The sequence below is a fragment of the Hemitrygon akajei genome, chromosome 12 (assembly GCF_048418815.1).
Source record: "Hemitrygon akajei chromosome 12, sHemAka1.3, whole genome shotgun sequence".
Taxonomy (NCBI): Eukaryota; Metazoa; Chordata; class Chondrichthyes; order Myliobatiformes; family Dasyatidae; genus Hemitrygon; species Hemitrygon akajei.
Window position 1 is genome coordinate 15,870,140 of NC_133135.1, and position 27,848 is coordinate 15,897,987.

At 40.9% G+C, this 27,848-nt stretch overlaps 2 protein-coding genes across 2 annotated transcripts in view; one reads left to right on the plus strand and one right to left on the minus strand.

Moving 5' to 3' along the window:
* Positions 1-26,557, minus strand: part of selenof (selenoprotein F) — a 62,995-nt gene extending 36,438 nt beyond the window's left edge. Inside the window, exons 1-2 of the mRNA XM_073062622.1 lie at positions 26,405-26,557; positions 16,295-16,462 (exon numbers count right to left, since the gene is read on the minus strand). Coding sequence (XP_072918723.1) covers positions 16,295-16,462; positions 26,405-26,452 — 216 coding nt within the window. The 5' untranslated portion in view covers positions 26,453-26,557. The remainder of the gene's footprint in view (positions 1-16,294; positions 16,463-26,404) is intronic.
* Positions 26,558-26,847: 290 nt separating this feature from the next.
* Positions 26,848-27,848, plus strand: part of hs2st1a (heparan sulfate 2-O-sulfotransferase 1a) — a 178,006-nt gene continuing 177,005 nt past the window's right edge. The window contains exon 1 of the mRNA XM_073062623.1: positions 26,848-27,325. Coding sequence (XP_072918724.1) covers positions 27,202-27,325 — 124 coding nt within the window. The 5' untranslated portion in view covers positions 26,848-27,201. The remainder of the gene's footprint in view (positions 27,326-27,848) is intronic.

A 27,848-nucleotide genomic window follows, 5' to 3' on the forward strand; every position in this document is an offset into this window, starting at 1 on the left:
ACATAAAAATACACAGCCTATATAAAGTAGAAATAAGTGTAGTTTCACTTACTGGAATCGGGAAGACAGTGAGCACACTGAGGATGGTGCGTTAGGCTGAGTCGTCGGAGGTTGGGGTGGTGGGAGGTAGAGAAGACTGGGGTGTCATCTCATTGTCGTCTGTTTCCATCAAGGCAGGCAGGTCACCTTCTTCTATGTCTGCCTGCCTCGATGTCAAAGGTCGAGGTTCGTCGTCTGCTGTGGCTGACGTGGAAGGCTTGAAAAACGACAGTATGCTTGACTGCTTAGCCTCGCGCATTTTTCTATCATACAGTTCTTTGTAAGCGCTCAAAGCATCCTGCAAACCTGCCCTAAACCTACGTACCCTTTCAAAATTAAAGTCATACTTTTCTGCAGTCATTGCAGCGAAAATCTCACGCAATTGCTTCACGTTCAGTTCCTGGATGACTTCACTTTTGTGCTGTTCGCTACTGCGTTCGATTTTGATTGTTATCCTTTCCTCTTCCAATTGCATCAGCTCTTCATCTGTCAGTTCTTGGTCATGGGATGCCAAAACCTCTTTAGCATCACCTTCGTCAATTTCCACAAACCCAGCCTCCTTAGCCAAACTCACTATTGCTGTATTTATTGTTGATGGTTTAACATAGAAACATAGAAAATAGGTGCAGGAGTAGGCCATTCGGCGTTTCGAGCCTGCACCGCCATTCAGTATGATCATGGCTGATCATCCAACTCAGAACCCTGTACCTGCTTTCTCTCCATACCCCCGATCCCTTTAGCCACAAGGGCCATATCTAACTTCCTCTTAAATATAGCCAATGAACCGGCCTCAACTATTTCCTGTGGCAGAGAATTCCACAGATTCACCACTCTCTGTGTGAAGAAGTTTTTCCTCATCTCGGTCCTTAAAGGCTTCCTCTTTATCCTTAAACTGTGACCCCTCATTCTGGACTTCCCCAACATCGGAAACAATCTTCCTGCATCTAGCCTGTTCAATCCACAGTTTGAAGCCTTTAAAATCATTCACTGCTTCGGGACATAGTTTCCTCCAAACGCCATTTCTCATCCAGACTGTTAGCCTATCCAGAACATCTCCGATGTTGGCGATTGCCAATTTTATATTGTACTCTTTCCAGACCTCTCGCAAAAATGCTTCGGAGTTACCCTCACTGTCAATGGCACTTACAATAAAACGTATCACATTTTGCGTATAGTAAGCCTTAATTGTGGCTATTAGGCCTTGGTCGCACGGCTGCAGCAACGATGTCGTATTCGGTGGTAAGAACGCAACACGAATGTTACCGCTATACTCGGTAATGCCAGGTGGATGCGCAGCACAATTATCGACAATCACAAGACACTTATTATCGAGGTTATTTTCTCTACAGTATTTTTGCAGTATGTATTCAGAATAAAGCACTTGGGTATTCCAACTACTTGGATGCGAACGGAGCACAACGGAAAGTGTTTTCTTATCAATGCCTTTAAGTGCCCTCGGATTTTCTGAATGTTACACTAGTAGAGGCTGAAGGACAACATCACCAGTAGCATTAATAATAGGCATTAGGGTAAACCTGTCTTTCGATGCCTTGTGTCCCTTAGCCTGCTTTTCTTCTATCGAAATAAATGTCTTGCTCGGCAATTTTTTCCAATAAATTGCAGTTTTGTCACAGTTAAACACTTGCTTATATGAATAACCATCTTCTGTAATTATTTTCTTCACTTCTGCTCGGAACTTTTTGGCAGCTTCAGTATCAGCCGAAGCACTCTCTCCAGTAAACTTTAAACTATGAAGCTGCCCTCGCCTCAGAAACCGATCAAACCACCCATGACTGCCTTTAAATTCCACTTTCGCAACACTTTCCTCACCATCGGCCAGTGCTTTCTGTTTCAGCTTATTAAAAAGACTGACTGATTTCTCCTTAAGCATAAGATAACTTAACGGAACACCACGCTTTGTACACCCATCAATCCACTCGAGCAATAGACTTTCCATTTTATCCATTATTGGATGCCGACTAAGAGAGACCACTTTGCTATGAGCAGAACCAACAGTAACATTGACAGCTTTCAAAATTCTTTCTCTCTGCATATAAATAGTGCGAATGGTGGACGCAGGCAAATTCAACGCGCAGACAATGTCCTTACTTCGTTCACCACGATCGAAACGCTTAATTATGTCTAGTTTTAAGTTAAGTGTAACACCCTTACGAGCTCTTTTAGGCTTTTCCGATACAGGTATCTTAGAACTCATCTTGCTAAAAGATGCAAAATAAATCGACATACAGTAAAGCACAGATGCTCACAGGCAGGTGTTTAAGCAATGACGGCTAAATGCAGTTCTGGGGAGGAGCTTGGCTGCCTTTTTCGCGCGCTGTCTTTCGTAACAGCGACTTGACGTAAAGCGAACATTCGAAAAACAGGATACACCTGTATTGTTTACCTGTGCTGCGCTGCATTATGTTTGTAACAGTAACACTTTATTCTGGCACTGTTACTGATTTCCCTTGTACTACCTCAATGGACTCTTGTACTGAAAAGATACAACATGGATGGCATGCAAAACAAAGCTCTTCCCTGTATGTACCTCAATATGTGACAATAGCAAACTAATTTACCAATTTTTTACTTGACAAATTTAAAGTATTGTGTATAGTTCTGGCTGTCACACAACAGGGAGGATAAGGTGGCAACAGAGTGTCCTAAAGAAATTCATCAGGATGTGGGTTGGAATGGAGGGCTGTGGCTATAAGGAAAAATTGGATGGGCAAAGTACCTATGTCACCATATACTATCCTGAGATTCGTTTTCTTGTAGAGTTTCTTCTCATTGGAGACTGAGGGGTGACCTGATAGAGACATATAAAAAGATGAATGGTATAAATGGGATAGAGAGTCAAAATCTATTTCTCCGGGCAGGAGTGTCTAAACGTACAGGGCACCAGTTTAAGGTGAGAGGGGATAAATTTGAAGGCGATCTATTTGGTATATTTTCCACAGAGGGTGGTAAATATATGGAACAAACTGCCAGAGAAGTTGTAAAGGGATCAGGATCAGAAACAGGTTTATTATCACTGGCATATGTCGTGAAATGTGTTAAAATAACAGCAGTTCAATGCAATACATAATATAGAAGAAAAATAAACAAGTAAATCAATTACAGTAAATGTATATTGAATAGATTAGAAATCATGCAAAAACAGAATAATATATATTAAAAAGTGAGGTAGTGTTCATAGGTTCAATGTCCATTTAGGAATCGGAAGGCAGAGGGGAAGAAGCTGTTCCTAAATCACCGAGTGTGTGCCTTCAGGCTTCTGTACCTCCTACCTGATGGTTAACAAAGAGAAAAGGGCATACCCTGGGTGCATACCTGGGAAGATACAGTTACAATGTTTAAAAGATATTTGGACAGGTCTTTGGATAGAAAAGATGGAGGAGGATAAGAGTTTAATGCTTACAAATTGTATCAGTAAAGATAGGCACCATGGTCAACATCGATGAGGTAGCCTGAAAGGGCCTGTTTCTTAGCTGTATGTTTCTATTATCTGAAGTTGTAGGAAATTGCCTGAGTCTCTCAGAGCAATGCTCTGGGTCCAATCATCTTCTGCTTCATTATGAATTCATAGAGTGCATTAGAGATAGTTTCCTGGAACCAACCAGGGAAAAGGCCATTTTGAATCTGGTAGTGAGCAATTTTGCAGTTTTAATAAATGACCTCAGAGTAAAATATTCCCTAGGAAGCAGAGATCATTGTATGTGCACCCATGGCTGAGAAGGGAAATTAGGGATAGTATCAAGTCCAAAGAAGAAACATATAAATTAGCAAAAAAAAAGCGGCACACCTGAGGACTGGGAGAAATTCAGAGACCAGCAGAGGAGGACAAAGGGCTTAATTAGGAAAGGGAAAAAAGATTATGAGAGAAAGCTGTAAGGGAACATAAAAACTGACTGTAAAAGCTTTTATAGGTACGTGAAAAGAAAAAGATTGGTCAAGACAAATGTAGGTCCTTTACAGTCAGAAACAGGTGAATTGATCATAGGGAACAAAGACATGGCAGACCAATTGAATAACTACTTTGGTTCTGTCTTCACTAAGGCGGACATAAATAATCTTCCAGAAATAGTAAGGGACCGAGGGTCTAGTGAGATGGAGGAACTGAGGGAAATACATGTTAGTAGGGAAGTGGTGTTAGGTAAATTGAAGGGATTAAAGGCAGATAAATCCCCAGGCCCAGATGGTCTTCACCCCAGAGTGCTTAAGGAAGTAGCCCAAGAAATAGTGGATGCATTAGTGATCAGTTTTCAAAACTCCTTAGAATCTGGATTAGTTCCTGAGGATTGGAGGGTGGCTAATATAACCCCACTTTTTAAAAAAGGAGAGAAAAACCGGGGAATTATAGACCGGTTAGTCTGACATCGATGGTGGGGAAATGCTAGTCGGTTATCAAAGATGTGATAACAGCACATTTGGAAAGAGGTGAAATCATCGGACAAAGTCAGCATGGATTTGTGAAAGGAAAATCATGTCTGACGAATCTTATAGAATTTTTTGAAGATGTAACTAGTACAGTGGATAGGGGAGAGCCAGTGGATGTGGTATATTTAGATTTTCAAAAGGCTTTTGACAAGGTCCCACACAGGAGATTAGTGTGCAAACTTAAAGCACACGGTATTGGGGGTATGGTATTGATGTGGATAGAGAATTGGTTGGCAGACAGGAAGCAAAGAGTGGGAGTAAACAGGACCTTTTCAGAATGGCAGGCAGTGACTAGTGGGGTACCGCAAGGCTCAGTGCTGGGACCCCAGTTGTTTACAATATATATTAATGATTTAGACGAGGGAATTAAATGCAGCATCTCCAAGTTTGCGGATGACACGAAGCTGGGCGGCGGTGTTAGCTGTGAGGAGGATGCTAAGAGGATGCAGGGTGACTTGGATAGGTTAGGTGAGTGGGCAAATTCATGGCAGATGCAATTTAATGTGGATAAATGTGAGGCTATCCACTTTGGTTGCAAGAACAGGAAAGCAGATTATTATCTGAACAGTGGCCGATTAGGAAAAGGGGAGATGCAACGAGACCTGGGTGTCATTGTACACCAGTCATTGAAAGTGGGCATGCAGGTACAGCAGGCAGTGAAAAAGGCAAAAGGTATGTTGGCATTCATAGCAAAAGGATTTGAGTACAGGAGCAGGGAGGTTCTACTGCAGTTGCACAAGGCCTTGGTGAGACCGCACCTAGAATATTGTGTGCAGTTTTGGTCCCCTAATCTGAGGAAGGACATTCTTGCCATAGAGGGAGTACAGAGAAGGTTCACCAGATTGATTCCTGGGATGGCAGGACTTTCATATGAAGAAAGACTGGATCGACTAGGCTTATACTCACTGGAATTTAGAAGAGTGAGGGGGGAATCTTATTGAAACGTATAAAATTCTAAAGGGATTGGACAGGCTAGATGCAGGAAGATTGTTTCCGATGTTGGGGAAGTCCAGAACGAGGGGTCACAGTTTAAGGATAAAGGGGAAGCCTTTTAGGACCGAGATGAGGAAAAACTTCTTCACACAAAGAGTGGTGTATCTGTGGAATTCTCTGCCACCGGAAACAGTTGAGGCCGGTTCATTGGCAATATTTAAGAGGAAGTTAGATATGGCCCTTGTGGCTAAGGGGATCAGGGGGTATGGAGAGAAAGCAGGTACAGGGTTCTGAGTTGGATGATCAGCCATGATCATACTGAATAGCGGTGCAGGCTCGAAGGGCCGAATGGCCTACTCCTGCACCTATTTTCTATGTTTCTATGATAGAATGTTGCTTTTAGTTTGAGGAGGAAAAGTTAACACAGTTGTTAAAGGGTGTTACAATGGAAGGAATACAACATTTGCTGAAACAGACTTAGTTGACAAATTATCAGAAGACGGAAGTCAACAGACACTTAGAGGTCATTCATGATACTCAGTCAAAATGTAAAGAGGAATGAGTTTAAGGGAGGGATGGCAACCCAAGGAAGTTAAGAAGGGTATTAAGTTGAAAGAGGAGCATATTGATAAGAGGAGGTTGGTATCCTGTGAGCAGTTCTGGGACTACAATTAATGACTTGGAGGAAGGGAGCAAGGGCAAGTTGGAACTCTTGTCACCGGATTATCAAAGATTGAGAGACCATGCTCTTCAAATATGTAAGATCCTTAGATGTTTAGACAGGGTAACTGCGGAGATGATGTTTTTTATCATGGGGAAGTTCAATATCAGAGAGCGTGATCTCAGAATAAGGAGTATCAGATTGAGTCAAGGAAGAATTGCTTCCCTCAGAGTTATACAAGTCTTTGGAACTATTTGCTACAGAGGTCTGTGGGGCTACAGTCATTAAGTCTATTTAAGGAAGAGATAGATTGATAATTAATAGGGATGTCAAGACATGGGAAAAGATAATGATTAAATTAAAAACAATTTCAGCAAAATTGGATTTATTGGAATAAATTCTTACATATGAATGTGTATAGATATAGCACAGAAAGAGGTGTTCCAGTCACACATGCCCATACGGGTATTAATATTTCACATAAACCTCTCCCTTTTTTCTCCACCCAAATCTTTTCAGCAAAGTCTATTTATTTATTCGCTCATCCTGGTATTAAATTTTCTTTTTAGTGAACATACATTCCTATTTGTATTCACACCATTCTTTGCAAGATTACAAGTTACTCCACAATTATAGAAAATAGATGAGTGACAATACCTTCATGAGGAATATGCAGCATAGAATGTGGAAATGTACAGAGCTAAAGAACAAAGCCTAAAGAAAATAGACAGCCCACCATATTTCCTTCTGTACCCCTTAGGTCTGCGCTCATGCTGCTGAAGCTGAAAGCTATTAAGTAAAAAGCCATATTTTGGAAAGCATCCAAATTTTCTTGGCTCCAGGCACATTGCTGTTTCTCTGCCAGCACAGGACTTAAGCCACAAATGATTCATCCTTTATAGTCTTGCTTTTCAGATTGGCTGAATGAATTCAGTAGATGCCGGCATTGTACATGTAGTATGAGAAGATACAAGCTCATGGACTAGGAAAAACATTGTTGCAGCATATTCAAGGCAATAAACACTGAACCTCGATACTTAAAAAAAAGTATTTCATGAATTCTTCAATTAAAATAAAATGTCAATATCCTAATGGTGAAATGTTAATCATATCTGAAAAAGGGTCTAATTTCAGGAAGAAATGACAACTGTTAAATAGGTCAGTGTATCTGTTATAATCAGATTTGGCTTTAAATATGTTAATGATAAATCTCTAGCTACAAATGTAAATTTGAGACTTTGCAGTTGTCAGCTTTAGGCTTTAGAGCACATAGCAGAATACCGGATGATTTCAAGATAATGGAAGGAAGAATGTGGAAGGTTAATCAAGAGCATGTCATCTCCAAGTAACATCAGTGGTGGATGAGGGTTTCAGCACACCTAGATTAAAGCAAGATTGAATTCAGTGATGATAGAAATAAGACATCTTACTGAAAAAGTTAGAAGCTCAAAGTACATTTATATAGAACTACTAGAACAGGCCCACAGCCTCAATCCATCATACTGTGAACCAAAACATTACAGAGCTCGCAGACAAAGAGCCCAGAGCAGAACTGCCTGATCCTCACCTCCGGTCCTGACACCCTGCCTCTTCAATCAATCCAGTCCTGTTTTTAAATTATCTGAACATCGGGTTATTCCTCGCTCTAAGACCCATTCTCATTCATATGCTCTGGGCCTAGACCTCGTCACCACATTCTGGCCAATATCTGACCTTTCCAATCAAATCGACCTGGCGCTTAAATCATATTATCTACACAATCAAGAAGCTGTTTGGTATTCCTATCACTCATTAATGGAGATAGAACAAGTCAACTATATCCAACAAGGCAACAAGTCAACAAGGCAAATGCAATGTTAGCATTCATTTCAAGAGGACTACTAGAAGATAAAAACAAGGATGTAATGTTGAAACTTTATAAGGCACTGGTGAGGCCTCACTTGGAGTATTGTGAGCAGTTTTGGACCCCTTATCTTAGGAAGGATGTGCCAAAACTAGAGAAGGTTCAAAGGAGGTTCACAGAAATGATTCCAGGATTGAACAGCTTGTCATATAAAAAGCGCTTGATGGCTCTGGGCCTATATCCACCAAAATGCAGAAGAATGAGAGGTGACTTAATTGAAAACTATCAAATGTTGAAAGGGCTCGATAGAGTGGAAATGGAGAGGTTGTTCCTATGGTGGGATAGTCTAGGACCAGAGAACAGAGATAAGTTAGCCAGTGAGTGGTGAATCTGTGGAATTTGTTACTACAGGCAGCTGTGGAGGCCAAGTCTTTATCTATATTTAAGGCCAGGGCATGAAGGGATAGGGGGAGAAGGCAAGAGATTGGGCTGAGGGGAAAAAATGGATCAGCTATGATAAAATTGTGGAGCAGATTCACTGGGCCAAATGGCATAATTCTGCTCCTATATCTCATGGTCTTCTGGTCTAACTGCCAAGACATTGGAGGGGTTGCTTAAGGTAGCAGTAAGGAAGGATTAGCATTGTAAGCATATGCAAGTAAATTTTTACTGTTATCGGTTAGTATCACTGAGACACAGCACACTGAGAAGAAACTGGAAGAGGCTAGTGACAGAAGATTCTATAGTCAGGGGCACATGTATATACGTCTATGACCACAAGTGCGATTCCAGGGCAGTTTGTTTTTCCCTGGTACCAGAGTTACGGATGTCTCTGAACATTCTGAAAGGGGAGGGTGAGCAGCTAAATGTCGTGAGCCATATTGAAACTAACAATATAGGCAATTACTGCTGAGTCCATCCACCATAGTGGTCACTTATTCATCAAATTGCTAAGAGGGAGACACGACAAGTCCATTATCACCAGGACTATATGTAATCTCAAGCATCTTTCCTGTAGCTATCCAGCTTCTCAATATCCTGACTGTCCCTGTATAACATCCATTAAATAGTCTTTCCTGCTCTCCTTGTTCTGTTGACACTTAGTCTGTTCATATGTTCACATTTATTTTAGTCTGATTACAGGCAGTCCTCGAGTTACGAACGACTGATTTACGGACAACTCGTACTTACGAACGGAGGGAGGAGAACGCCGTTCGCCATTTAAAATCAGATCATGACGCCGTCCGCCATTTTAAGTCGTTGCCATTAAGTAGAGTAGAGTGTAGAGTGTAGAGTGTAGAGTGTGTAACTTTGTATTTGGCTTAAATATTTCTTCACAAGATTCACCCCGAACCCCCTCCTTTTCCAGTCAGCACCGCCCCCACTTGTCCCATTTAACCTTTCTCAGTACAGGTGGACTTTAGAACCCAGAGCAGCACAAGAACCGCCACCCACAGCTGCTGCTGTATATTTTTTATTAAGTACGATTGCGAAAGTTAAAAAGCAGGACCACTGGAGTTGTACCTGTGCCATGTGCTAGTGAGGCATGAAATAGGGCGGTACTACACTGAATGCATGGCTAAAGAGCTGCTGTAGGAAGGAGAGTGTCCTGACGAAGGTTCTCGGCCCGAAACGTCGACAGTGCTTCTCCTTATAGATGCTGCCTGGCCTGCTGTGTTCCACCAGCATTTTGTGTGTGTTGTAGGAAGGAGAGCTTCAGATACTGGGATGACTGAGATCTCTTCTCAAGCAGAGTCCTGTACATGAAGGACAGGTTACAGCTAAACTGGAAGGACATCAATATCCTGGCAGGGAGGTTTGCTAGAATTACTCAAGAGGATTCAAACTCAAATTGCAAAAGGAGATGGGAAAGGAAACAGTAAATATGTGTTATTTGTGTCAAGTCAAATCAAATCGGTGAGGATTGTTCTGGGCAGTCCACAAGTGTTGCCATGCACCTGGCATCAACATAGCATGCCCACAACTTACTAACCCTAACTGTACTTCTTAGGAATATAGGAGGAACCAAGCACACCCAGAGGAAATCTATGTGATCAAGGGGAGAACATACAAATTCTTTACAGAGAATGGCAGGAATTGAACCTCGATCTTACTACTGGTGCAGTGATAGTGTTACACTAATTGCCAGACTACCGTGCTGCCGGCCAGTAGATCACCAGATGGAGAGACTGACGACAAGGCAGTGGTTAAGTCCAGCAACATAGTATATTAGTTAGCATAATCACTTTACAGGGTAAGCAATTACCGATTGGAGCTCGATTCCTGTTGCTGTCTGTTAAAAGAGTTCCTACGTTCTCCCTGTGACCACAAGGGCTTCCTCTGGGTACTCCAGTTTCCTCCCACAGTCCAAAGATGTATGCTTCGGGGTTGGGTTAATGAGTTGTGGGCAAGCTATGTCAGTGCCAGATGCATGGCGATACTTGAGTTGCCACCAGCACAATCCTTGGACTGTGTTAGTCATTGATAGAAAACAACATATTTCACTGTATGTCTTGATGTACATTGACAAATAAAACTAATCCTTTTTTTCGTTTGAAAGATAGGAAAGATAGTCTGAAATGTAGTTATTTTAATGCAAGTATATTGGATAAGGCAGATGAACCTAAAGCCTGGAACTCAGATATTTGATTACATGGAAACTTGTTTAAAAGGGCAAGACTGGGAGCTCTACACACATATTGGACATGAATGACAGGGATGGAAAAGAGATGGGAATGTTGCATTACTGATTTGGAATAAGGCCATTGCTGCATTAAGAGGGGCCATCTCATAGAGCTCATTCAGCAAAGCGTTATAGCTAGAAATAAGAAGGATGTGACTACCATAATGGGTACAAACTTTCCAATAGCCAAAAAGAGTGACAGGAACACTGATTTCCCATTTGTATACTCAATGCCCCTTTCACTACTCTATGCACCCATGTCACCACTTTCAGGGAGTTAAGGATTTGCACCCACAGGATTTTTTGTGTACATTACACAAAATGCTGGAGGAACTCAACAGGTCAGGCAGCATCTATGGAAATGAATAAACAGTCGACGTTTCAGGCCAAGACCCTTCTTCAGGGCTGAGCCTCTACCTGAAACGTCAACTGTTTATTCATTTCCAAAGATGCTGCCTGACCTGCCAAATTTCTCAGGCATTTTGTGTGTGTTGCTTTAGATTTCCGGCATCTGCAGAATCTCCTATGTCCTTGTACATCAATTTCCCCAAGTCACCTGCTATTTCCTCTTAATGTCCCAAAAGACTCTGACCTCTCAAAGTGCATTATCTCATATTTGTCTGGTTTAAAATCCATCTGCTGCTACTCTGCCCAATTTTGCAGTAAATCTATATCCCACTGCATCTTTAATCAAACTTCTTTGTTACTGATGACACCAGCAATTTTTGTGTCATAATCTACAAACTTACTATTTACACCCTCTACACTCATTCAAGTCATTAACAAAGCATCAGAAGCCACATTTGACATTCTGTGGAAGAATCTCCTTTCCTAGATATAATTTGTAAATTCATTTCTAAATTATTCAAGGTAGAATTATTAATTTGATGTTTGGCAAAACTAAATATCTAACCATTAACCAGAAAGTAACTGTTTTCTGTCAAACAACACACACAAAATGCTGGTGGAACACAGCAGGCCGGACAGCATCTATAGGGAGAAGCACTGTCGATGTTTCAGGCCGAGACCCTTTGTCAGGACTAACTGAAAGGAGAGATACTAAGAGATTTGAAAGTAGTGGGGGGAGGGGGAAATGCGAAATGATAGAAGACTGGAGGGGGTGGGATGAAGCTAAGAGCTGGAACGGTGATTGGCGAAAGTGATACAGAGCTGGAGAAGGGAAAGGATCATGGGACGGGAGGCCTCGGAAGAAAGAAAGGGGGAGGGGGGCAGCACCAGAGGGAAATGGAGAACAGGCAGGGTGATGGGTAGAGAGAGAGAAAAAAAACAAGCAACTAAATATGTCAGGGATGGGTTAAGAAGGGGAGGGGGGCATTAACGGAAGTTGGAGAAGTCAATGTTCATGCCATCAGATTGGAGGCTACCCAACCGGTATATAAGGTTGGAGGAACAACACCTTAACTTCCGTTAATGCCCCTCCTCCCCTTCTTACCCCATCCCTGACATATTTAGTTTTTTTTTTTCTGTCTCTCTGCTCATCACCCTGCCTGTCTCCATCTCCCTCTGGTGCTCCCCCCCTTCCCCTTTCTTTCTCCCGAGGCCTCCCGTCCCATGATCCTTTCCCTTCTCCAGCTCTGTATCACTTTCGCCAATCACCTTTCCAGCTCTTAGCTTCATCCCACCCCCTCCGGTCTCCTCCTATCATTTCGCATTTCCCCCTCCCCCCACTACTTTCAAATCTCTTAGTAGCTCTCCTTTCAGTTAGTCTTGACGAAGGGTCTCGGCCCGAAACGTCGACAGTGCTTCTCCCTATAGATGCTGCCTGGCCTGCTGTGTTCCACCAGCATTTTGTGTGTGTTGTTTGAATTTCCAGCATCTGCAGATTTCCTTGTGTTTTCTGTCAAGTAGCTTTCAAAGTTAAATATTGGATATGAACACAAAAAGGTAATAGTTGAAAAATGTAATTATTATGAAATTTATCTTCAACATGAGCCTGGAGCAGAGAAGAGTACCCAGACAGTGGAAAACATCCTGTATTGTCCCGGTACCGAAGAAACCACAACCAAAGGAGTTGAATGACTTCAGACCTGTTGCCTTGACGTCGCACGTGATGAAGACCATGGAGCGGCTGATAATACAGAATCTGAGGCCACAAACCAGGCACGCCCGGGATCCTCTTCAGTTTGCGTATAAGGAGAAGATGGGAGTGGAGGATGCTATCACGTATTTGCTGCACAAATCACTCTCTCACCTAGATGGGGTCAGTTGTGCTGTGAGGATTACATTCCTTGACTTCTCTAGTGCCTTTAACACCATCCAGCCCAAGATCTTAAGGCACAAACTAACGGAGATGGGAGTAGACTCTCACATGGTGGATTGGATAGTGGACTACTTGACAGATAGACCTCAGTATGTGCGGTTGGGAGACTGTAGGTCTGACACGGTGGTAAGCAGCACAGGGGCGCCGCAGGGAACCGTACTCTCTCCGGTCCTGTTCACCCTGTACACATCAGACTTCCAATATAACTCGGAGTCCTGCCATGTGCAGAAGTTCGCTGATGACACGGCCATAGTGGGGTGTGTCAGGAATGGACAGGAGGAGGAGTATAGGAAACTGATACAGGACTTTGTGATATGGTGCAACTCAAACTACCTGCGTCTCAATATCACCAAGACCAAAGAGATGGTGGTGGACTTTAGGAGATCTAGGCCTCATATGGAGCCAGTGATCATTAATGGAGAATGTGTGGAGCAGGTTAAGACCTACAAGTATCTGGGAGTACAGTTAGACGAGAAGCTAGACTGGACTGCCAACACAGATGCCTTGTGCAGGAAGGCACAGAGTCGACTGTACTTCCTAAGAAGGTTGGCGTCATTCAATGTCTGTAGTGAGATGCTGAAGATGTTCTATAGGTCAGTTGTGGAGAGCGCCCTCTTCTTTGTGGTGGTGTGTTGGGGAGGAAGCATTAAGAAGAGGGACGCCTCACGTCTTAATAAGCTGGTAAGGAAGGCGGGCTCTGTCGTGGGCAAAGTACTGGAGAGTTTAACATCGGTAGCTGAGCGAAGGGCGCTGAGTAGGCTACGGTCAATTATGGATAACTCTGAACATCCTCTACATAGCACCATCCAGAGACAGAGAAGCAGTTTCAGCGACAGGTTACTATCGATGTAATGCTCCTCAGACAGGATGAATAGGTCAATACTCCCCAATGCCATTAGGCTTTACAATTCTACCGCCAGGACTTATAACTTTTTAAAAGCTATTATTAATGCTTTTTGAGATAGTGATTTAGATGCATATCATATTTTTTTTACTGAATTAAGTATTGTATGTAATTAGTTTTGCTACAAGAAGTGTATGGGACATTGGAAAAAAGTTGAATTTCCCCATGGGGATGAATAAAGTATCTATCTATCTATCTATCTATTATTTGAACACATAATACTGTAAATCTGTCAAGTTCAGCACTGAGGCTGCTATGTACCATTGCTGAGTGACCTCAGGTACAATTTGCAATGAAATTAATTGCCAAATCACTACGAAATCTAAATCTATACCCTCCCTCTCTGAACAAAGTTGGAAATCAAGTGACTACTATGTGCAAAAATTCTGATTTATGAATTTTTATCATGTCAGCATTAAAAGCATATAATATACAATAGTTAAGAAGCAGAAGGAACTTTAGAAACTAGGGCTTAGATGGCCATTATAAATATGAAATTCTACCATGCCACAAGAGAAAGGAAACATCACCGCTGCATATAAGGCTGTGAAACAAAACAGGAGCCCATAGTATTACAAGGAAGGTATTAGTATGGATACAAGATTGACTGACTGACAAGGCAAAGAGAGGAAATAAAGAGGTCCTTTTGGTTGCCGGTGACTAGTGGTGTTCTGCAGGCATTGGTGTGGGGAATGTTACTTTTCATACTATGTGTCAATGATATGGAAGATGGAACCCATCGCTTTATGGCTAAGTATATTGATGATACAAAGGTAAGTGGAGGGGCAGGTAGTTTTGAGGAAGGAGGGAATCTGAACAGAGAATGGGCAAAGAAGTGGCGAATGGAATACAGCATATAGTCCTGCACTTTGGTAGAAGGGATAAGGTAGAGACCAAATGGTGTGAGAATTCAGAAATCAGCAATGCAAAGGGACTTGGGAGTCCTCATGCAGGATCCCTGTAGGTTAACTGCAGGTTGAGTTGGTGGCAAGGAAGGCATATGCAATGTTAAAATTCATTTCAAGAGGACTGGAATACAAAAACAAGGATATGATGCAGAGGCTTTATAAGGCATTGGTCAGACCACATTTGGAGTATTGTGAGCAGCTCTGGACTCCATATCTAAGGAAGGATTTACTGATGGAGAGAATCCAGAGGTTGTTTACAAGAATAATCCCAGGGATGATGATGGGCCTGTACTCACTGGATTTAGAATAATGGTGGTGGGGACATCTCATTAAAACCTTGCAAACTTTGAAAGCCATAGCTTGACTGGACATGGAGAGGGAGCAGCCTCAGAATTCCAGGACAAAGAGCAGAGATGAGAAATTTCTTTAGCCAGAGGAATTCATTGCCATAAACAGCTGCAGAGGCCAAGACACTGGGCAAACTTAAAATAAAGTTTGATAGGTTCTTAATTTGTAAGGGTGTCAAAGGTTATGAAAAGAAAGCAGAATTGGGTGGACAGGCAATAATAAATCATTGAATGAAAGCTGTTTCAATGGGCTGAATGTGCTAATGCTGCTCCTATATCTCATGAAGGCCAAAGTCTGACAAAAAGGGTGTGATTTAAAGAACAGATGAGGGTGGGAACTGTGGAGAATGTCCCCAATGCAGTTAACCAAAACATACACAAGTTCTTCAGCAGTATCAAAACAATCTCTGGCCCACACAGCACAGAGTCAAAAATGGGAGAGCCTATCAAGAGGTAGTCGGCACCTGTAGAATGTAGGGACTTTGAATGATTCCTCAGTTGTGGCCTTGTGTTTAATTCCATCTACTAGCAAACCAGTTTCATTACCACTCCAGAGTGCTAATGTTCTAAACTCTACATGATGAATGCTTCACATTGCCACTTGCCCATTCCACCCTCTCCACCTCTATTGTCTAACACATTTTTCACAAGACTGTTAGAGTTGAGCATGTTTCCATGCTGAACATGATGTCTAACCAAGTTAGTCTTATTTGCCTGCAACTAGACTATGCCCCTCTAAACCAGGGGATTCATGTATATGAAGGATGTAAGTAATAAAGTCAATTCAATTCAATCTTGTCTGTGACATGGATCAATACTGTTAACCAAGGTTGGGAATCCCTACTCTAAACCTTCCCTATGCATGTAATTGTCCAAATGTCTTTATAGAATATAATATCATTAACAAACCACCTATTTGATTGCAGGAAAAGTAGCAATTTTTACTAAGTCTAAAGTAACAATGTAAAAATAAAAATGATGCAACAATACCAAGAAAATCTTAATTAAGTATCCATTAATTAAAATGGCTCAGTGTAAATAAAACTTGTGAAGACCTTGTGAATGTTTCACTAATTTACAACAACAAAGCATGCCTATGTAATCAGCGCACTTTCACAATGGTTTGCAAAATACAGTACATCACAAATCACTTAAAAAAATACTAATTCTACCGAAAGTAGAATCTGAAAGTTAAAAATGCCATTGACAAGAGAATTACTTGTGTATTTGTTCTTGAATAAAGAAGAATTAGTACCTTTTTCTGCTCCAACTGGGCTTCCTCTTGACAGCATTGTCTGCAGTCTGGATCTAGTTGGTTGAGCCCAAATTGACCAAGGAGGTCACAAGAACTGCAGAGTAAGTTACTGGAAAAGCCAAGTTCTCGGCAGGCTTCAGATGATAGACTCGCACTACTTGTAGCTATCTGAAATCAGAAAACAATAATGAATGATAGTTCCGATGAAGGGTCTTGTCCTGAAACAACTACTATTTATTTCTCTCCATAGATGCTGCCTCACCTGCTGAGTTCTGCCAGTATTTTGTGTGTTACTCTGGATTTCCAACATCTGCAAAATCCCTTGTGTTTGTAACTAATGATATGATCAGTCAACAGGAAATGAATGAATATTATGAAAGCAAACAAAGTAGTTTTCAGACCCAAAAATAGACTAGATTTTAGACTTGAATTAAAGTGATAAAATTGAAAGACACATAGTAAAACTAATTTTTCCAACTGATCAACATGGCGTGATCACTAGTATGTGTTATGAATATTTCTTCAACCAAGCCTAGAAAATATTCCAGTTTTAGTTGATAAATGACCATTTAAAAATAAAGTGGTCAACAATCAAGGACATTACCACTGTCAATTTCCCACATTCACGTGTCACTCGAGTGCTGAGGCTACCAGAGCCTGACTGGAGTTTGGAATCCTGCAACGTATGGATCACCCAGTAATGGCCAAAATACTCTTATTGCAACATAGCAAATGATTATGGAATGTTTCCTACTTTAATAGTATGCAGTAACATAAATACTACAACTTCCAGCACAGGGCAGTTGACACTTTGTCCACCATCACTGACAATCACCTTGATTGTTTTTGTATGAATGAAGAGAATTGCCAAATGGCAATTTTCATTCTTAATTATTGCAAAAAGCAGCAGAAAATCCTTTGAACTATACAAGTGTATTTGCTTGCATTTTACGTAGTTCAGATATACATATAAGTGTTGGCGCGTGGCCTAGTGGGCAAGGCATCAGACTAGTAACCTGAAGGTCACTGGTTCGAGCCTCAGCTAAGGCAGCGTGTTTGTGTCCTTGAACAAGGCACTTAGCAACACACTGCTCTGCGATGTCACCAGTGCCAAGCTGCATGGGTCCTAGTGCCCTTCTCTTGGACAACATCGGTGGCGTGGAGAGGGGAAGGCCTGCAGCTTGGGCAACTGCCGGTCTCCCGTACAACCCTGCCCAGGCCTGCGCCCTGGAAACTCCAGGCACAGATCCATGGTCTCTCGAGACCGACGGATGCCACCACCACATATACATATAACTGTTTAATATGCCTTTAGTAGCTGTACAAAGTATAATTCCAGAAAGCTCTGAAATACCTTTTGTTCTGTATTATTTGAATAAGTGCTTTCCCATTTGTTAACTTGGTACTTCAGTATTTGAATAGCTTTCTAATTGGCTAATTCTTATACATAAATTTAAATGGGATTTTTCTTATCTCTGTCACATAATAATAGCTGTTCTATACAAGGCACTACCTTATTCCTTTGTCTCTCTCTTTGCTTAGTAGGCCTCTGTCACTATTGCAACTTTTTTGTTCTATCAACTCTTAATAAAACAATTGTGAAGAAACAGGTTTTGTGCCTCTTTCCTGGCTTCTAAGAGAACCTTGGATCAAAATCATCAGAATCGAACACAAGATTGGCTTTTCATAGGCAGTAAATGAATCATGGAACAGTGTTACTCTTACAGCCAGTACTTCACGCTTAGACTTTCAATACATCAAAAATGAGATACTTTCAATCTTCAAATCAAAATACTATTTATCCAAGCACAAAGTTATAATATTCTCAAAATCCTGGATTGGCAATAACAGACCAAACTATCGAAGATAAAAATAAGGCCCTTCAATGGCACTCTATCACCACATGAATATATATTGCATTTTGTTCCTGTGCTGCATAAAAAGTCTACTTTCAATATATTTTACAGCACATATCTGGTGAATAGCTTGACATTTTTTAATCCATCGCAGTTGTACATATACAGTTTAAAACAAGAATGCAAAGATAAGAGGAGAAACCAACTTCGCAGTTTGGTTTCTGAACTGTCCTTAGTTTTCCTTGTACCAATACATCATACTTGCTTCATATTGCTATTTAAAAACCTTGAGTACAACAAGTTGCTCTTTCCATGCTTATATATAGAGAATTTTTAACATTAGGATATGAGAATAATTCAACAGAGATGACTCAAATTTGAAATTGTTCTATGATAATTAACATTTTTTAAAAAAATAAACTTTTTTGTAATTTATTTTTTATTGAAGTTCATCATCAAACATTTCCATAAGATGTATTTCAGATATTGTACATATATATCATATAGTCATATATATCACAAATCTCCACATAATATTTATCTGAGGTATACACTTACAGAAAAGAGAGGAAAGGAAAAACAAGCGAAAGGAGAAAACCATGTACAAGTAGGGAGTGATATTTTTTACAACATATTCATTGATTTGTGAGGATAAAATCAGGCCTATGAGGTGTTATGTAGTTAAACCATTTTCCCAGTATGAATCAAATTGCTCCAACTTATGATTAACAGATGCTGTTATCTTCTCCACTTTGTAAATGCCCATTGTAATTTCCATCCATGCATTCAAGGTTGGGCTCTCCTATGAAAACCATTTCCTATTAAGGATCTTTTTACCAGCCACCAGCAGTATATTCATTACATATTTATCTCTTTTCAACCATTCTTGAGGTATATACCCAAAATAGATAGATAGATAGATACTTTATACATCCCCATGGGGAAATGCAACTTTTTTTTCCCAATGTCCCATCCACTTGTTGTAGCAAAACTAATTACATACAATACTTAACTCAGTAAAAAATATGATATGCATCTAAATCACTATCTCAAAAAGCATTAATAATAGCTTTTAAAAAGTTCTTAAGTCCCGGCGGTTGAATTGTAAAGCCTAATGGCATTGGGGAGTATTGACCTCTTCATCCTGTCTGAGGAGCATTGCATCGATAGTAACCTGTCGCTGAAACTGCTTCTCTGTTTCTGGATGGTGCTATGTAGAGGATGTTCAGAGTTTTCCATAATTGACCGTAGCCTACTCAGCGCCCTTCGCTCAGCTACCGATGTTAAACTCTCCAGTACTTTGCCCACGACAGAGCCCGCCTTCCTTACCAGCTTATTAAGACGTGAGGCGTCCCTCTTCTTAATGCTTCCTCCCCAACACGCCACCACGAAGAAGAGGGCGCTCTCCACAACTGACCTATAGAACATCTTCAGCATCTCACTACAGACATTGAATGATGCCAACCTTCTAAGGAAGTATATGGTCTTATATAAGGGTATTTCACATTTAAAGATGTCTTGTAGGGCATTGTGTATCCCACTCCAAATCTTTGATAACAGAGCATTCCCAGAAAATATGATAATGGTTTGCATTTTGATTTCCATAATTTCTCCAGCAAACAGGGAGGTTACTATCATAATGGGATTTTTGAGAGGGTGTAATAAAATATCTTATCAAGTTTTTCCATCTGAACTCCCTCCATTTCTGTGAACTGTTACACTTCCATTGATACCTCCATATTATTGTCCATTCCTCAGATATAATTATCCCTCCTTCCTTCTCCCATTTTGTTTTAATGCATGAAGTCGAATGTGTTAAAAAATAAACTTTATGTGAAAATACATAATATTGGGAACACAACTATTTCAGTGGGTCCAACACATTTGCAGATAACCAGAAGTTAAGGAAGATATTTTGTATTTGTGGGATTTCTTTTTTCCTTGAAAAGAATGAGAACTTTTCAAATAATAGTTGTTGGTCATTTAATGCTAATGGGTGTGGCAGGTCAATGACACAAGCCTGTAATTGAAAACTGTTTTGATTTATCCTATCATTTATTTACTTCTTTCTTTCCTTCAATGTGCCCACTGGGCTATGCAGACTCTTTAAGCAATGTGTCAGTTTGACAATTCTCATTTTGACAATTGCTCCTTTTTACCTTATCACTTTTTTCCCCAGCCACAAAAGCCTTGGAGGTCTTTACCTTGAATTTTGGTATACTTTAACTGCTTCATCACTTTCAAACATGACCTCAGCTGCCAAAGCCTTAGGTTCTGATGAAGGGTCTTCTAGTTGAAGTATTAGGGTTAGGGTCTGACTCCAGTTGAAGTATCTAGTCAGTTTCTCTTTCCACAGATTCTGCCTGACCTGCTAGAGTGTTTCCAGCATTTTCTGCTTTTATTTCAGACTTACAACTTCTGCCATTTTTCTTTTATCTTTATTAAGTTCTAGGAGTTCCCTCCGTAAACCAGCCTGCTCAAGATCCTCCTTCAAACCCAGTTCTTGACCAAGCTCGGGTCATCTGTATCAAAAATTTTTTTACACTATGTACTAAGTTCTGTTTGCTGAAGTGTTATGGACCAATTGCTATAATAAAACACTTTGTGAATACAAATAAGTTTCAGACTTTATCCCTTACAAGAAAACTAAAAAAAAAAATTAAGGTATTAAGTGATGGAAATGAAAACATAAATTGTATTCAAATAGACGTCACTATGTTTGGCACAAGAACAGCTTAATTTTAGCTTCTTTCTGATTTTGCAAAATTGCTTTGCATATACTTCATATTGCTGTCATGCCAGTCACAAGAGTGTTTAAGACATAGGAGCAGAATTAGGTCATTTGGCCCATCAAGTCTGCTCCACCATTCCATCCTAGCCAATTTATTATCCCTCTCAAACCCATTCTTCGGCCTTCTCCCCATAACTCTGACTAAATGAGAACCTATTACTAATGCTTTAAATATGCAGCCTCCACATCTGTCTGTCGCAATGAATTCCACAGATTCACCACTCTCTGGTTAAAGAAATCCCTTCTCATTTCTGTTGTAAAGGGACATCCCTGTATTTTGAGACTGTACCTTCTGGTCCTAGAAACTCTGCAATAGGAAACATCCTTATCTGTGCCTTTCAATATTCACAGGTTTGAATAAATCTGCCCCTCAGTCTTCTAAACTTCAGAAGTACAGGCCCAGAGACATCACATAACCCTATTACATTAACCCTTTCATTCCCTGAATCATTCTCGTGAACCTCCTCTGGACCCTCTCCAATGCCAGCATATCTTTTCTTAGATAGGCTGGTGCGTGGAATGCACTGCCTGAGTCAGTGGTGGAGGCAGATACACTAGTGAAGTTTAAAAGACTGCTAGACAGGTATATGAAGGAATTTAAGGTGGGGGGGGTTATATGGGAGGCAGGGTTTGAGGGTCGGCACAACATTGTGGGCCGAAGGGCTTGTAATGTGCTGTACTATTCTATTCTATGTTCTATAACAGGCCTCTCTCACAATATTCCAAGTGTGGTCTGACCAATGCCTTACACAGCCATAGCATTCTATCTTTGCTTTTACATTCTAGTCTTCTCAAAATGAATGCTAACCCCTTGCATTTGCCTTCTGTTGGATTGTAATGTTTTTGATTCAGGTTCTTCAGAAGTCAAAAATGAGGCATAAAACTTGTTTCTTACATCCATTTTTATTAAGTTTTGAAAAGACAAAGGAATTAGGAAAGGGAACTAGCAAAAGCAGACTCTAGATGTGAGAGGAAGCTGAAGGTGTAATGAACCGATGTGGCCTGGTCTTCTTGTACCAATTTGCTAATAGCAAAAAATTCCACTGCTTGAATCAACCAATAAGATAGCCCCCATTCAAGTAATGTGATACCTGCCACTGAAACTGTGAAACTTCTAGAAAAAATACAGAGGAACTGTAACCATTAAAAAACCCAATAAACAATTATATAAAAATAGGTAACTACATAAAAGTACAAACAAGCTTAAGAAAGGTAAACTACAAGGAAAATAACAATTATTCAGTCTAGTGCAAAACTTCCTTACTAATGACTGAAATTGCAAATTAACCCTCAGGAAATCTGGCAGAGAACTCCCATGTTCATTTGCACCTCTGATCTCTGAAATTTTGCATAACCATACACTACAACAACACTATATTCCCATTTGCCACTTCTTTGCCCATTCACCTAATCTGTCTATAATCCTTTTACACACTCCCTGCTTTCTCAATATTACCCACCCCTCCACCCATCTTTGTAGAAATCACTAGTATAAAATCAACATAGTTGACCACAGTATGGTTTATCTCTTTAATATAACATCTTCTCAATGTACTGGAACTAACACTCAACTTCTTAGTGGCAAAGGAAGAACATGACCCATCCCTAATTTTATATTTCTTCACCTGACTTTTTATAAAGCTTTCTTTTACTGCCAAATTCACACAGAATATAGTATCATTTCAAAGCCACCAGAAGAACTTTTGTACAGTAACGTGTAAAATTCTTAGGTACATATAGTTAGGGTGCCTGAGACTTTTGACAGTACTGTATTTGTCAATGTGGAGCAGAGAGCAAGTTTGTAAATCTGGCAGGAGCAAAGGATGCTGTGAATGGCAAGGGTGCAGTGCTGCAAGGAGGGGTGTGGGACAGGTGGCAGAGTGCTGGTGGTGGGGGGGGGGGGGAGAGTGCTGCAGATGCATACACACTCAGCCCTGAGGCACCAGGCAAGATCAGTTGATTCTAAACAATGGTTTACTGATCATTACAGGATGCTGGTCTGGTGCTTCCCACCCCCTCCCCTTTTCCCCAACCAGAATTTCCCTCTTCCTACTCCTTCCCACTCTCAGTCCACAATGGAGACACATATCAGAATCGGGTCTCTCATTACTTATGTATGTCATGATTTTTTTTGCTGCAGTAGAACTGTGTAATACATAAAATTACAGTACTGTGCAAAAAATCTTAGGCACCCTCAATATATAGATATGCCCAAGACTTTTGCACAGTACAGTCAATAAACCATTTATATCTTTGAATGTCATTAAAAGTAAGTAGAATTTTTACACTGCATTCAAATTTTTGACTGGGTCAAAGTCATTATCAACTTCATAATTGCAGTAGTAACATCTTCCAGATATTTTGCTGATTAATTTTCTCTTGTCTCCTAGACCAGAGAACCTGTCAAACTTAGAATCCCATTTATGGCTTTATTTTTTGAATATCTTACTTCATTGCATGTGAAGTGCTCTTAAAGTTTGTAAAGCTGCATTTGTACAATATCTCAGTGTGCCATAGAGCACGTTCCAGCCAAAGTACATTTTTATAATACATGGACACACTTCTGCAGAGTAGCAAACGTGGTGGCCAACTTGTATATAGCAGATTGGCACAAACAATGTTTGGGGAGGTGGGACATGTTCAGACTGGATGGATGGCATCTCAACAGACCTGTGTCCATTGACTTGAAAATTTACCCATGCTGTGTGGTGGGGGAAAGGAAGTTCAAACAAGTTTGGAATGGCTTTGGGCCAAAAAGGATTAGGAGAGATAAATATCACCAGAACAAGAAATGTAAATCTTTTAGACTGAAATATATAAGAGAATTCAAGATCTAAGCTTGGATCACAGTATACTCGCACAAATACAAGTATATTTTAAAAGTTTGATGAGCAACGGGCATAATTAATGACCTGGATAGCAAGAATGTGCACCAACAACAGAAACCTGGCCAATAAGAGGGCAGGAGTGAGTTCCAAATGCTTGGATACAAGATTTTCAAGAAAAACAGAGAAGGGAACCTACTGATTCTCACAGATATCTTGACTATATCTCTGTCCACCCTGTCACTTATAAAATTGCTAATCATATCTGAGAGTTCCTCCATCTCTACCACATCTGGATGAAGCTTTCCACTCCGGAGCATGAGATGCCATTGTTTTCAAAGAATGGGGTTTCCTTCAAATACCATCAATGCAGCTCTCACCTGCATCTCCTCCATTTCTCACACATCTGCCCTCATTCCATCTTTCCACTGTCATAATATGGATAGGGCCCATCTTGTTTATACCAACAGCCTCCGTATTCAATACATCATTCTCTGTAACTTCCACTATCTCCAATGGGATCCTATCACTATGAACACCTTTCCCACACCCCTACCTCTGCTTTCCATACACAGCTCCCTTGTTTACTTGACTCTTTCCACTGATCTCCCTTCTGGCATTTATCCCTGCAAGCGTGACAAGTGCTACACCTGCCCTTACACCGCTTCCCTCACCACTATTCAAGGCCACAAGCAGTCCTAGATGAGGCAACACCAACTGTGAGTCTTTCAGGGTCATCTATTTTACCTGCTGCTCTCGGGGTGGCCTCCTTTACGTTCGGTGAGACCGACGCCAATTGGACAACCACTTCATCAATCATCTTTGCACTGCTCATCATAAAAGGCAGGATCTCTCAGTGGCTACCCATTTCAGTTTCACCTCCCATTCCTATTCGCTACCACCTAGATGAGGAGAACAATGCTGTATATTCCACCTGGGTAGTCTCCAACTTGATGGCATGAACATCAATTTCTCTAACCTCCAGTAATTACCTCACCTTCTCTCTTTTTCCATTCCCCCTTTCTGGTTATCTTCTCACCCCTTCTCTTTACCTCATTGGCCTATCAGCTCCCTCTGGTTCCCTCCTCCCTTCTTTTCTTCCATAGCCCACTGCTCGCTCCTATTAGAATCCTTATTCTTCAATCTTTTCCACTTATCTCCTCCATTCTTACTTCATTCCCCCTCCCCACCTTCTGCATCACCTATCACTTGCCAGATTGTACTCCTTCCCCCACTGACCACCTTATCCTGGCTTCTTCCTGTTTCCTTTCCAATCCCAATTAAGGGTCTCAGCCCAAATCTTCCAGTTTATTCCCCTTCACAAAGTGAGTGAGTGTGTGTGTGTGTGAGAGAGAGTGTGAGAGAGAGAGATACCAAAATTTCTATCATCTGCAAAATCTCTTATTCTTAAGGAAGGGATGTGTTAAGAGTAGATTAAGGAAAATATTGTGTTACTGCAGAAAGGATGTCATGGAACAATTAAGAACCAAATCCCTATTTAGAAGTAAAAAAAAATGACACCACTATTCACTAAGGCATCTGACGATACAGAAAAGATATTGAGAAGCAAATTTGCAAGTTACTTGCAGATATGTGCAAAAGTCACAGAGTAGTGATAATAAAAGACTTCAATTGTCCAGGTAGAACAACAACATAAGGGAACAAGAACAGGAGGAATTTCTGAAATGTTTTCAGCAGAACTTTCTGAACAAAATGTTTCTCATCCATTAAAGAAGGCAGCATTGCTGGATCTAATTTTGGGAAATGAGGCAGGCCAGGAGAAATCAGCACTAGTGGAGCACCATCTAGGAAACAGTGATCATAATATTGCAAGAGTTAAAAAAGCTATGGTTAGGGATGTGGACCTCTTCAAGATGAAAAACAGTCAAAGGGAGAAGGGCTGGTTTTGATAAGATCAGAAGAGATCTGATGTGGGCAAATTAGAATCAAGACATAGACTAAAATTTACGAGAATAATGGGAAACTTTTATAGAAGGCATGTTTCTGGCACATTACCATGAGGTAAAAAAAGTTAGATCTTCTTGCAAGAAACATATCCTCAAGAAAAGATTTCTTTTAAAGAGTACACAGTTAAATGAATTTTTTTTCCTTGAAATATACCGACCTGTTTCGGTACTCAATGCATCCACATTAGATGAAATGTGTGCATTTGAAGTCCCAGAACCACCATGCTATCCACAAGAATTTGTTATTTTTCTTCAAATCTAACATTTACTTTTATGTTCAACCATACACCTGTTTTCCTCTATAACCACGAAGTTTTAAAAGCTCGATATTGACGAACTAATAGTACTTTCGGATTCATTACAAATAAACTAAAGGATCACATGAATTTAGGAAAAATGACTTTCTAGATGAGTTGAACCAAAACAGGCAACTGAAATACAAAATAAAATTTTCGTGAAGTTTTTTAGACTATTTCCTATTTTAATAGTCACGACAGTCATTGACCACGTCACCGAAACATTTCCTGGTGGAGCTGCACCTCTTCTATTGAGGCCTACCCCATTCTAGAACTAAGATATCCTATCAAAAATCCAAATGATTTAATTCACTAAAATGGCACAAATCACTAAGAAGCTGAGCAGAATGCGAATAACAAATGTTCAATAATTACCGCATTTAACAGGGAGAAGAACCACAAGAAATACATCTCCACCGCCATCTTAGCCAGCCAAAGCCCCTATAAGGGGGCTTTTATCGCCAGACGATAAATTACAGCATGGGATTAAATTGCAGAGTCAATATATTTTTATAAATTGGTTAAATTAATAAAATAGTCATATCTTGGTTGTTTTATGGTTGCTTTAAGTTTACAGGCGAATTAAGCAGACTACTATAGTGCATTGTCCCAAAGGAACAGAGAGCTGGCCGCGAAAGGGGCGTTGCGGGAACTTTTTGTCTCGAAGAAGATTGGCAGGCAAAGTGTTCAATCAAAACAGGGGTCTGCCGGACAACTGGTCGGGAGCGTGCGTCAATCAAAGGGTGAACGTCGAATGGGAGGGAAGGGGGCGGGAGCAGCTCGCAGCCTCCGCACGTTTTCACCTGGGGGAAGAGAGCGTCGCTGGGGTGCGCGAGAGGCGGCGTTTGGTGTTCGGACGCAGCGCGCGGAGGGAGGCCGGCCCTGGTGCTAGTGGGAGGGCCGTCTGGGTGAGGCAGCGAGAGGAGACGCTGGCTGGCTGGCGGGCGAAGAGCACTGAAAATCGGTGTCTTTGACGGGAAAAAAACACTCCTTAGCCTTCAGCATTGGCGTGTCAACGCATTTGGCGAAATTCTCCATGTTTTCTCGGCGCCTGGGATTTCCCACGAGTTCCAAGCCGCGTCCGTCGTGCGATTTTACTCCTCGCCACCTCTTCCACCTTTTGTAATTTTATTGTTTTTTTTAAAAGACTCGCGTTATGTCTTGATAATTTCATGGGGCTTTTAAGAATTATCATGCCGCCTAAATTGCAGCTGCTTGTGGTTGTGGCATTTGTGGTCGCCGTGCTGTTCTTGGAGAGGCAGATTCAGAAGCTGGAGGAGTCTCGGGGAAAGCTGGGTAAGTCGGCACATTGTGGGCTAAAAGGCATCGATGTATACCCGAGTCTTGTGCTAATGCAGCCTGGAACTGGCAATCCCGTTACAAAATTGTATTTCCTATCTAGAAAAAAATCTATGTTAATCTCTGTGTCATCACCTTTGTGTTCTATTATCACTAAGGCAGCAACTTTTAACAATCCTTATCCTTGATTTGTGCCCGCCCCATTGGTAAGCTAGAAGCTGGGCCTCTGCTAAATAGTTGGCCAATATTTTGAAAATGTGCCCATTTATATTGCTTTAGAGTTGGTGTATGTATGTGCCATTTGAATGGAAAAGCATTGGTGCATGCGATGTAACTTGTTCTGTACCTAGCAAACTTGCTGTAGATGTTGTACATCATGGTCTTATTTTTTTATATAAAGGTGGGGAAGTTGAATTTGATTTTTTTTAGAAAGTGGCATTGTATTCCATCTAAGGGACTTATCGACAGCCTGCGCATTACTTAAGGAAATGTTACATTGCTGGATATGCAAACTTTTCGA